This window comes from Andrographis paniculata, unplaced genomic scaffold (assembly GCF_009805555.1).
Source record: "Andrographis paniculata isolate CXL003 unplaced genomic scaffold, ASM980555v1 Contig79END, whole genome shotgun sequence".
Lineage (NCBI taxonomy): Eukaryota > Viridiplantae > Streptophyta > Magnoliopsida > Lamiales > Acanthaceae > Andrographis > Andrographis paniculata.
In genome coordinates, this window is record NW_026137616.1 from 2,566,806 (window position 1) to 2,579,705 (window position 12,900).

At 31.4% G+C, this 12,900-nt stretch overlaps 2 protein-coding genes and 1 non-coding gene across 4 annotated transcripts; all 3 read left to right on the forward strand.

Moving 5' to 3' along the window:
* Window positions 1-2,581: 2,581 nt before the first annotated feature.
* Window positions 2,582-2,655, forward strand: TRNAT-AGU (transfer RNA threonine (anticodon AGU)). The gene has a single exon. It is a non-coding gene; the product is annotated as a tRNA-Thr (tRNA).
* A 627-nt stretch (window positions 2,656-3,282) lies between these two features.
* LOC127240419 (uncharacterized) lies at window positions 3,283-5,217 on the forward strand. The gene is made up of 3 exons (XM_051259096.1): window positions 3,283-3,798; window positions 3,877-4,001; window positions 5,089-5,217. The coding sequence occupies exons 1-3, from the start codon at window positions 3,546-3,548 to the stop codon at window positions 5,188-5,190; spliced, it is 480 nt and encodes a 159-aa protein (XP_051115053.1). The 5' UTR covers window positions 3,283-3,545; the 3' UTR covers window positions 5,191-5,217.
* A 3,838-nt stretch (window positions 5,218-9,055) lies between these two features.
* LOC127240233 (probable amino-acid acetyltransferase NAGS1, chloroplastic) lies at window positions 9,056-12,888 on the forward strand. 2 transcript variants are annotated; one of them, XR_007836317.1, is made up of 11 exons: window positions 9,056-9,164; window positions 9,394-10,065; window positions 10,152-10,239; window positions 10,353-10,558; window positions 10,639-10,790; window positions 11,006-11,420; window positions 11,514-11,611; window positions 11,803-11,914; window positions 12,030-12,205; window positions 12,282-12,354; window positions 12,500-12,576. XR_007836317.1 is itself a non-coding variant. In XM_051258787.1 (10 exons), the coding sequence occupies exons 1-10, from the start codon at window positions 9,718-9,720 to the stop codon at window positions 12,651-12,653; spliced, it is 1,806 nt and encodes a 601-aa protein (XP_051114744.1). In that variant the 5' UTR covers window positions 9,518-9,717; the 3' UTR covers window positions 12,654-12,888. The 2 variants fall into 2 exon arrangements, 1 of the variants encoding a protein (XP_051114744.1); XM_051258787.1 differs by lacking the exon at window positions 9,056-9,164 and having other exon boundaries at window positions 9,518-10,065; window positions 12,030-12,189; window positions 12,500-12,888.
* Window positions 12,889-12,900: the final 12 nt, after the last annotated feature.

Sequence of the window (12,900 nt, forward strand, 5' to 3'; positions counted from 1 at the left end):
GGCGCTGCGTACGTACGTCTACTCTGCCATTGATTTCAATTTTTTTAATTAATAATCGAAGAATTAATTAATTAATTAAGTATTAATTGGGATAAGTAACTATCAACACGTGCCGTAGAGAATGACAATAAAAAATTTAAATTAAAAATTAAAAAAGAAAAAAAGATAATTTAATTAATTATGTATACACTCGAATTAACTAAATAGGACTAATTAATATTCTCTCCCTCTTAGTACTTTCTTTCAGCTAACTTTACCACTCTAATTAGAGTAGGAGTATTATATATTTCCACCTTCCATTTCACTACAATAATTTTCTTTATTTATTTTATTCGTCTCAAAATAATAATCTCATTTCTATAAATAATCGTATCACCGTAAAATTATTCATATTTTTTTATTATTATTACACAGCTGCCACTACTTTTTACACTAATATACTCAAAAGGGTAAAAAAATCATTTATCCATACTTTTTACCGACTATCGATATAATATTAATATTTCTTAAATCTCGTGTTCAACCCAATAAGACTATACTTTTGAGACTGATGAAGTAATTAACAAATAATTAAAAAATATAAGTAGTAAAAATAATTATGATATAATAAAAATAATTATAAATTAAAATTAAAATAAATAAATAATATAATTAAAATTAAAAAATTATAAATTATGATATCTAAAATTTCACAAAAATATATAATTATATTTCAGAAGGACAAATTGCTTAGGATAAATTAAAATAAAAATAATAGACAAATTAAACCGACGAGAAAGTAAATCATTTTGCAAACAAAAATGAAAAAAAAAAAAAAATACTTTAAATTACCAGAGATGGAGTACTATTTATATTATACACTTCTTTTAAAAAATAAAAATAAATAAATAAATAAAAATTTTATTTGTTTCTTAAACAAATGTCTATATTTGATTTATTATTTAGGGTTTGTTTGCTAAATTTTCCAACACACACTATTATCACTAACATATTTTATCGTCTCACAAATCAACATCCAATATAAAATATTAATTTTTATATTATCAACAAAATTATTTATATCATACATAAAAGGAACTTCAAATCAAAATACTAAATTAATTTTTAATAAAAAATTATTATTTCTTCATATCACATATTTTCTCAGTTCTAATTTAGATTATTCTTCTTACTATTTTAGTTTATTTCATTTAAAATTATTTATTTTTTATTATAATAAGAGTAATTATAAATTAATACTATTAAAAGATCATTTTTAACATTTACATAAATTAAAATAAATATACTAGTACATATATAATTAATTTATAATGATAAAAATATCAAAATTATTTTACATTTTTACTAACCACAAATATTATTATTTTTAGTTTATCGTAAAATTTCAAATGATCTCCTTTGAATTGGAACAAAATGAATATTCTCTCCTTTGAATTGGAACAAAATGAATATTCTATAAAATGTTAAATTAAAATTCTAATTCAAATCCAAATTACAAAGAAAGTTAGAGTTTGTTTGTTTAGTAAAATAATTTGAAAATATTTTTTTTATATAAAATTTTTCAGAGAAAATTGTGTATATAATATAAAAATAATAAATATGTATACTATATTAATTTTTTAAAAAATATATATTTTTAGAAAAAAATGTATTATTATTATTATTATTATTTTTTTTTAACAAAACAAACACTCCTTATAAAAGACATTCTCTTATTTAAAAATTTATATTAGACCCTATTTGGTTTGAAAGGAATATCTCCAATAATTTTATCAAATTTATTAATTTTTCTTGACAATAAAATACATTTTAAATCTTTGAAGTTAATTGTAGATTTCAAATACACCACTTTTAATATTTCAAACTTGGTTGTATCATTTTAAATATTTTTGCAATATGTTCTTTTAGCATTTTATATCAAAATCATATTATTTGTTCCGCACAGTTTTTAATAAAATATATATTATTTTATCTTATAATATATCATATTAAAATATTTTTTATGAACAAATTAATGCACCATTTAGGCGGAATGATGTAAGTTAAATTTATTTCAAATAATTATATCAAAATCATTAGATTTATTATCAATTTGTTCTTTTAGTATTTTAAATCAGAATTAATGTTATTTACTTTGCACAGTTTTTAATAAAAATATAATATTTTTTTTTTCATAAAATATTACATCAAAATAGTATTTAAACAAATACCAAATCTCTGTCATTTCAAATACTCTTTATAATCAAATTGCAAATACTCTATGTAATAAAAGAATAAATTTTACTTATGAGGTATTTCATATTTGAAGTAATTTAAATTGGTTTATTTATTTATTTAGAATTTGCTCTTAAATTCAAACTCATCCCATTAAATAAAACTTATACTTACTAAGATTATTTATATAAATATAATAATCATGTTTATTTCGAAAATATAAATTAAAAATTCTAAAGTTTAATCCTTTTTTACGACGAAAATTGCAATCATATTTTCTAGAATTTTATTTCAAAATAAAAATATAATCTAATTTCTATTAATATAATTATAGTTATATGTAAAAAGTATTAAACTTTTCTCAAAAGCTCTCGTAGCTCAGTTGGTTAGAGCACCCGTTTAGTAAGCGGGAGGTCTTGAGTTCGACTCTCAACGAAAGCATTTTAATTTTTCCTATTTTCTAATACTCTTTTGGTCTTTTTTTTATTTGACCACTTTGCCGTTTCAGTCAATATTTAGGCCAAATTCCGGTAATTCATTAATTTCAGTTATTCCTCCACTAAATTTTGTTTATACATTTTTACTTTTAAGTAAAAAAACTGTTATATTTATTTTCCTGTTAAAAAATAAGGATAAAATTAGCGAATTGCCAAAAGAGATTATTCGCACTCATAACAGATTTCAACGGACCTACTTATGCATAATAAAATATCAACCAATTTATTTACTTACTTTTTTTATTTATAAAAATTAAATAAATTACTTATTCAACTGTCGACCAAATATATATTTTAGTAATTACAGAACTCCGTAAAAAAACAATAAAATAAAAATGCCGTTGTGTTACTGTCGGTGAAATTTTACTCATACGCCAACGAACTTATATCAAAATTTCGTTAGCAGGTCCAGGAACGGCAGCACTCACTTTGGTAATTGCCGTTGATTATGTACGGTCTGTTGTATCAGCAGTCAAGATTTAGTCGGGTTCTCGAGTCCCGGGATTTTGTGTATATTGGCCTCAACAAACCCACTTTCACTGCCTCCCTGCATTTAAGCAGTTTCTGCCATTTTCAGGCCGTTTTGGCAGCTCTCTCTACCCAACACTCCACGTTTCCAATTCCTATTTAAATCTCTACTGTTACGCAATTAATTCGATCCCAATTTTTTTTCGATAAACCCTAGAAATTTCTGTTGTTTTGCTCTTTTTGGTTTTCTGTTGTTTGATTTTGCGATAATTTCATCTCGTTCATTCAGTTTTTTTTATTATGTTGATTGCCGTGAGGTTTCAGCTCTGAGAATTGTTGCGGCGGCGGCGGCGGATTTTGGGGATAATGGGGAATTGCCAGGCGGCGGCGGTGGCGGACGTGGTGGTGATACAGCATCCCGGCGGCGGGAGCAAGGCGGAGAGAATTTCAGGTCCGGTGACGGCGAATGAGATCATGAGTTCCAACCCTGGCCACTACGTTGTGCAGGAGGTGATGTTTCCGGCGGATACCCAGGCGCCGCCGGTGAAGCAGATGAAGCTTCTCCGGCCGGGGGATACCCTCGCCGTCGGACATGTTTACCGACTGATCTCCTTCGAAGGTGAAAATCAACCGATTGATTAATTGATTGAGTGTTTGGAATTGCGCCATGATTGAATTGTTGGAATGATCTGTGCAGATGTGTTGAAAGTCTTCGCCGCGAAGAAGAGCGTCAGGTTAGGGAAGCTGTTGAAGGACAGCGTATCCATGGAGTCGGATCCGAATCGGGTCTCGGGTCCGGATCCACAAGCGGGTTTTCCTAAGGTATGGATTTTGCTTAAGCGTTTTACTGTTTGGAATTTGGAGAGCCCGGACTCGACCTCCCCCAAGTGTCATACCGTTGATTTGTGTTGTCGCCACACAATCAACAGTGTGTTGCTTCTGGGAGCTCGGCTCCCGGGAGTGGTTCATTTATTTATTACTATCTCTGTCCCATATACAGTTTAGCGTTTTAAAATAGATAATTAAGATAACTAATTAGTTTAACAGAAACGGCAACGGAGCGAGTATGATTTTAAGATCTGTTTGATATCAATTCGAAATTGTGTTTCTTTGTTTTGCTAATGTGATATAAAATTTTAATATTTTCATAATTTTCAAATAGCTAAAACAATTTTAAATACTAAAATAACACACAGCATAATTATTTCAGAATGTCAGATAAATATAATTTCAAAATTCAGGTTGTGCTTAGGTTCATCAGGTTAATTATGTGTGGTAATTTTTTAAATAAATATAATTATTTACCCCAAATATGAAGGTCGTGTTTGTACAATTCAATTCAATTAATTTAGAGCATAAATATTTCGTGCAAGTAAAATTATTTATAAACACTTTAAACTCAAATAATTAATTTGTTATTGAATGTCAATAACACTAAATTTCACGTCACAAATATCATAAATTGTTGCTGAAAATTTTACAGGAATTTGCACTTTAAATGTGACATCGATGCAGTTGCACTGTAAGTTGACTTGAATTTATTAATAAAAACCCAATGGCCTAGCTATTTGCTGAATTAAATTTATTTATTTATATTTTTTTGGTTGGTGTTAAATAATTAAATAAAGACTATTATCATTTTTTAAAGTATCGAATGGAATGTTGGACCTAACAATTTTTTTTTTAGCCATGGATAAATTACAATTGATATAGCACTTATAGAATGGATAATTAAACTATTAAAACACAATAGTAGTAGTATATGTTATTTATGTACCTACCATGTGCTATTTCTTTTTTTAAAAAAAAAAAAATTGTTTTTATTTTAAAATTATCCTTTAATTTATTTTATTCTTCTTTTTAAAATTAATTAATACTTATTTATTAATAGTTGTCGCTTAATTCCCAGACCACAGAGACAGAGCACCACCAACTTGGCGGCGGTACTGGCCGGCAGAGGAGCTCCGGCCGGTGGAGACCAGCCTTGCATAGCATTTCTGAACTTGGATAAGAAGAAGAAGAAGAAGAAGAAGAAGAAGAAGAAGAAACCCTGGCCCGTAGCTATGTGTTCATTAGTTCATTAAAAAGTACGATAAAAAGATAAGTGAATTAATCACTTGATTCATCAGTCGCAAATGTCAGACGAAAGACTCTTAGACAGTGAAGTATGAATCAAAATAATAGATTATTCGCTCAATAATCGATGATTAATTTACTTTTTCACATTATCTATAGGCCAGAATAGTCTTAGAATCCCAAAGTATATTAACAAGTTAATAAATAGAATTGTAAACAAGCCGAACTTGTCATGTTTGCGTTCAGTTCGTTAAGGACTCGACTCCGGCTCGTATTCGTTCATTAAAAAATACGAGCTGAATTTTTGTTTGTTTGAGCTCAGTTCATTTAATAATTATTATTATGTCCGTGTTCATTTCCGCTCGGCTCATTAAGATAATTTTTTATTTTAATTGTGAATAAAAAACTAAATAGATTAATTTGAATTAGTTAAGATTTAATTGTGATTAAAAATTTGTTAACTTTTTTTAATTGACCTAATTGAATAGGACAACTAAAAAAATGTCGCATAATTGTGCACGACAGAGGAGTATATTGATTCATATTTTTAAAATACTATTAGCATTACTCATATAAAAAATAATAAAATAATATTATAATTATTATTAATAATTTATTAATTTATACCGATCAAGGCCAAACCTTTTTTTAGTCATGAGTTGTTTTAACTTTTAATTCTTTCAAGAAGTTATATATAGTCAATGTTTATCCACAAAAAATATTTAGTCAAAACTTATTCAGAGTTAGTTGATGAGATTTATCTTAAAATTTGAATAATAATTTATTTTATTTTAGTAGGCTAGTTAGGTTGTTTTTACATTTTATGATATTTCTTAGTTGGGTTTGTACATAAATAAGCCATAGGTGGAATAATTTATTTTCCAAGCAATCCATCATCAATTCAATATTATTATTTTATATATTTCTTTATGCATATATCAATTTATTTTTTGTTAGTCTAGTTAATTTAGGCATATATCAAATTTTATTTTATTTTTAAAGAACACATCATTGGATCTGGACAATTAAATTGTTTGATTTGGACCCTTATTATCTTAAGGGATTTTACAACGAATGTCAGAATAAACATAAATATATATTTTTCTTGTAAAATATTTTTAGATTTCTAAAATTCTAAATTTTAAAAGAATCGTAACCAAATGGGACATAATTAATGATGCATGATTCATAGTTCCATTATTTTATTATTAAATAGTACTTAATTTAATTCATCCCTTCTGTTTTTCTTAATTATTTTTAATTTAGGCTATCTCTAACAAAATTATTCCCTCGTGTCTTCTAAACTCATGTCTAATTTATTTATAATAAATAATTTTATAATTTTAAATTTTAAACAATTATTAACAAGTTTATAATTAAATCTATTAAATATTATATATATATATAATATGTATATACACTTATATATACAATATATTTGATGAGATTGGATAGGACTGGTGATCCCTTTTCATAACATATATCTTTTTTTTTTATAAAAAATTAAAAATTCAATGCCAAATATTATTTTTATATTATCAATATAATTTTATATATCTAATATAAAAAAAACAAAACACATTTATAAAAAAATATATATATAATGAACAAATTCAATAGATTATGTTATTGTTATAGTTTTATAAAATTAGCCCCATAAAACTATATCTTGGTTCCACCTGTGTTTCTCTGAGGTCATGATATTGCACTATTTATAAAGTTCTTTTTTTTTTCTTTTCTTTCTAAAAGTTATTTGAAATTTATTTTTATTTAATATATATTGAAGAATTAAACATTTATTGAAATATCTTATCAATTTTATTTATATTATATTAAATATTATTTAAATTTAAATTTGTATTATTTCATTGGATATGACAAACACTTCACCTAAGTACTCTTAATATGACCAATTGAAAAAACCCTCTATTTCCTCGTAACTAAAATTAGTTTGCTATGAATTTTTGGTCTTCCTCAATTTGGCATAGAAATTTTCAAATACTTTAGTATTTTAGATATTTGAATTATAAATAAATTAATTAATTAATTAATAATTAATAATTGATAAATTAAAAAAAAAAAATCATCAAATTTGTCATCTCTCTCTCACACACAATGTATATATAAAATGCAAACTTGTTTGAATTTGTAACCATGAGGTCATGGGTTCAAACTTCCGCAACACATGGTTCGCCCAGCGTGACTTTCCCGTCAAGCCTGGTTTGCAGGGCATTAGGTTCGACCGGGGGTTTATTTATTTATATGAATATGTAATATCTCAAATTTTCTTTTTAAAAAATTCAAATTTAATATCTATTTTTACATAACATATCGTATTAAAAAAAATATATATTTCAATATAGCAAGTATTTATAAAAATGCCTAAAAATATTTTTAGTTGTGCTATGAATTACATAAATATACATTGAATTCGCTAGTAAGAATTTGTATCCCGACAAACTTGCTAGTTGGTGAATATAGATCCTAAGTATGACATTATTCATCGATCAAATCTTAATTTAGTAAGTTCTTCAAAAAGAATTTGTAATAAACTCTTATTCATTTTCGATTCTAACACGCATCTTGTCGTTATCGTGTCCGCGCTCGTGTGGATAATTATCTCCAAATCTAGATCATTTCCATTTGGAAAATAGTTTAAGATCATCCTTTCCGCATAAGCTAAAATTATCTCAAAAATATATATATATATATATCAGTTTATTTGTTCAAAACATATATTCTGACACAATTCCTAATATATATTTTATTCACATGCAAAATTAAATATTAAACATAAAATAATATTTCCATCTACTCTAAAAATTTAATTTACTTTTTGTGTTATTATACTTAACATTAAAAATATCTTTATATTTATATAATTTTTGGTACAATGTCATTATAATAGTATTATAAGAAGAAGTATTTTTATTTTTTATTTTTAATGTGTAATATATTATCATATAATAATTAATATTTAAATATCCACTCTCAAAAATAAATAAATAGGATCCTTAAAGCTGAAGGGAATAGTATTATTTTTTATATTATTAACACAATTATGCATACTTTACGTCGAATCAAAACACTAAAACAAACAAACCCCATATATTGTAGAGCAATTTTATTATTTTTGTATTTTTTCCACACAATATTTATATATATATTTGAGAACTATATAATATCTAATCAACAAATATCCTACAAGCTTTTAAATTGGATGACCATTTCACAATATTCAACATATTTTTACATTAAATTTACATGCTTCAATCTTTTTTTTTTTTTTTTTTTTTTGAAAGTCTAAATATTTTTCAGTAATTTCATCAAATTATTATTATTATTATTATTATTATTATTATTAATTTAATATATTTTTAAAAATAAAAATAGAATGGCATCAGCATCGACGTGCGTCGTCTTAGCGAGCGTTTGGGAATGGCGCTTGGAACAGTTGATTTGTTACAGAAATCATTCGTGGGTTATGCAATGAATTGAGCTCCTCTGCCATGGACATCCACTGCACCAATCGCCACCACTGACCTGCTCTCTGCACTCCCACCTACCGCATACGTCACCGCCGCCATAACCTACCCCAATCACGCAATCATGAGCATTGCCGCAGCGATCGCCGCCGCTCTGCCACCGGCGAGGATCTCGTCGTCGGACCGCCGGATATCGTGCGCCAAGCATCCGATCCACAGGTTTGGGAGGTGGAGGAATAATGCTCTGCCGCGCGCTTGGTGGTTTGGCGACGGAAGGTGCACTGCTGCTGCAAATCAGAGTTGTACCTTCGTGGAGATATTGAGGAGCACGCACCCCTACTACCCGCTGCATAGCGGTAGTACCGTCGTGATGTTACTCTCCAGCGAAATCGTCGAAGGACCTCACCTACACAGCATTGTTCAGGTGCGTACTGCTGCTATTCTTCTGACTGCGGACTTTTTCCACACCATGCCTATTTTACGCTTCCCCTCCCCTATCTTACCTCCATAGATTTAGCAGATCGTGTTCATATATGCTCTTTCATTGCATTGCATTGCATTGCATTGAATTGAATACTATTATTAATTAGTTTAATTATGCGTTTTTGGTGCCGGCGTTTCTCCGGAAATTCGGATTTCATGTGCGTATATAGACAGGAAAGCACAGCAATGATTGGAATCCATGGTGGGGACAAAGTCTAGGGTTTGTTTGAATTCAGAGTTCAGTACTCCATCGCCGAATCCGACACTGATTTTTTTTTTTTCTTGTTTTTTTTACTGATTATTATTTTATTATTATTATTTTTTTTTTATTTTTAAATTTTAAAACGGAGCACGGAGAGCAAAAGAGATTGGCTCTTCTCGGAAAGTACGAAACCGCCGCCGCCGCCGCCGCCGCCATAAATCTGTTTTCACCGCCTCCGCACTCCGCAATCATCAATTACCCTTTGAATTGATTGATTCGGGGATTTTCATCTATGGCGGTTTCGATTCCGAACCCTAGCGTACCGGCCCTAAATTGCCGTCGTCTTCGGGGTGGATCGATTTTGTCCCCTTGTCTGAATCGGGTGTATTCGGTTGGGAAAAGTCGAATTGAATGGGGGAAAACGACTTCGAATTGTGTGATCGGAAGGAGAATCAAAGCGTTGTCGGGGGAAGCCGAGAGCACCGGGATTGAAGCGGCGGCCGCCGCCCACAGGGATGAGTTATTCGTGAACTTCTTCCGGGAGGCGTGGCCGTACTTTCTGGCGCACAGAGGGAGCACTTTCGTCGTCTTGATTTCTGCGGAGATAATCGATAGCCCTAATTTGGATCCAATTCTCATGGCACGATTAGTCCTTGTTATCAATTTTAGTATGAAAAGGCTTATGAGTATCAGTAATCTCACATCGATTCTGTGATATATGTGCAGGACATTTCTCTGCTACATGGGCTGGGGATTAAGTTTGTTCTTGTACCTGGAACACACGTTCAAATCGACAGGCTGTTGGCCGAGAGGGGTGAGAATGATTTATGAATAATTTTGATTTTTCATTCCCATATTTCTGTCGATTGTACTTGATTCTTGATATGCATATGCTGTTGTAACAATTTTAGATGCACTCTATCTCAGATTCTGAGCCCAAATACGTTGGAAGCTACAGAATTACAGACGCTGATTCTCTCAGAGCTGCAATGGATGCTGCCGGGAGGATTCGACTAATCCTTGAGGCGAAGCTATCGCCGGGGCCGTCCTTAAGCGGCATCCGACGCCATGGGGACAACAGTAGGTGTAACAGTAGAGTGAGCGTTTCCAGTGGCAATTTCCTTGCAGCTAAGGTGAGATGAGATGAGATGAGATGATCAATAGCATTGAACTTTTCTTGATTCACTGATGTTGTTATAATCTTCATCGGCAGAGAAGAGGAGTGGTTGATGGGATTGATTATGGATGGACCGGAGAAATCAAGAAGATCGATGTCGACCATATACAAGAGAGACTGGATAAACAATGCATTGTGATGTTGAGTAATCTTGCCTATTCAAGCTCTGGAGAAGTACTCAATTGCAAGTATGCTTAGATAGCTTTCGATAAATGTTTTTGTTCATATTTGCTTGCTAAATGTGTGTTGCCGAATAGAGAGCCATACCGTTGTACATTTAATTAATCTGACATTTACGTTCGAAGATCATTTCCTTGTTGAAGTTGTATAAATGCTTTTCCTATATTTGCAGCACTGTTCTTAACCACTAATCCATGTTTCCATATTTGACTTTGTCGTACAGTACCTATGAAGTTGCCACAGCATGTGCACTTGCTCTTGGCGCGGAGAAACTCATTTGTGTCATTGATGGCCCCATCCTAGACGAAAGTGGGAGGCTCATTCGTTTTCTGTCTCTTCATGATGCGGACAGATTAATCCGGAAACGAGTGGAACAAAGCGAAACTGCGGCCAATTATGTCAAAGCCGTGTCTCAAGAAGATATTACCTGCTCTGTGTACGATGGATCAAATGATGTTGCCCCTTTCCAGAATGGGGCTGTCATTCAGGGGGCTCCTAAATTTCAAAATGGTGTTGGCTTCAACAACGGGAGCGGGCTTTGGGTTCGCGAGCAAGGTTTTGCTATAGGAGGTCAGGAGAGGCTGAGCCGTCAAAATGGCTACCTCTCTGAACTCGCAGCCGCAGCTTTTGTTTGTAGGGTAAGTCTCCGCCGATACCAAACTCTCTATGTCTGAGAAAAAAAATAAAAAAAAAAGGAATTTGAGATTATATTGTTGATTTTACTCCAAAAGGGTGGCGTGCAACGAGTGCATCTATTAGACGGCACAGTCGGAGGAGTTTTGCTGAAGGAATTGTTTCAAAGAGATGGAGTAGGTACAATGGTGGCAAGGTATGTTATCCAATCTAATGATGCGGGATTCTCTTAAACATGTTATTAATGAGCTAACCTGAGGGATTAATGCAGTTTAAAAAGTGGCAAGAGATTACCAAAAAGATTCTTCTAGAATAGAACAAATATTGCTTTTTTTTCGACATTTAATTAGGCTGTATTTATGGGTGGAAGTTCTTTCTGTTTGTTAGTGATCTTTATGAGGGGATGCGGGCAGCTCAGGAGACAGACTTTGATGAGATCAAACAGCTCTTGTTGCCTTTAGAGCATTCTGGTACATTGATAAAACGATCGGACAAAGAGGTTCGTATGCGTGATCTATATATGATCTATACACACACGTGTGCATGTGTGTGCAGAGTGTTCTTAATTTGTTTCTTAACTTAAAATATTTATGTTTGGAATACGGCTGGTGCAGTTACTTGAGTCTTTGGGTTCATTCATAGTGTGCGAGAGAGAAGGCCATATTATTGCTTGCGGGGCTTTGTTCCCTTTCTTTGACAAGAAGTGTGGAGAGATAGCTGCTATTGCCGTTTCTCCTGAATGCCGGGGACAAGGACAGGGCGATAAATTACTAGGTGAATTGGGAATTCGGTAGGATAACCGGTATTAGTTTTAAACTTTTAAGGAAATAGTTCTTGATGAGCGAATTATCATTCTTGATTTGCAGAGTATATTGAGAAGAAAGCAGGTTCGATTGGGCTGCAAATGCTATTCTTGCTGACAACTCGTACGGCAGATTGGTATGTCATTTGAATCAAGTATTGAAATTGATAGAGTAATAATGAATGATGCTTAGTTTAAATCGAATAGATTGAATCCTCGTGGGGTAGAATATTCGTTGTAATGTTGTACAGTATTTGAAATGAACGATGGATGATACTGCAGGTTTATGAGGCGCGGCTTCTCTGAATGCACAATTGACTGCATACCCGAGGAAAGGAGGAAGAAGATCAATATATCGAGGCGATCAAAGTATTACATGAAGCAACTTCAACCGGACATGAGCGGTATTAGCGTAGACCGCGCTTTGGCGGGATAACAATTAATGGTGGCAAATGGGAAGGTTTCTTACAGTATGTAAATTCTTTGTAGGGAGGGCGGGGTGGTGGATGGGTAGATAATGACATGGTGCAACTTGATATGAAATGATCAAGGAAATGAATGTGGGGCTTTCACGAAATAATCTCAATTGTATCGTCCTAAGCTTATGTATGGTTCATTTGTCCGAATAAGACATCTGGGCAAACTTTGGTTTCATTGAATTTCTTCGTGGCTGATTGGTGAGT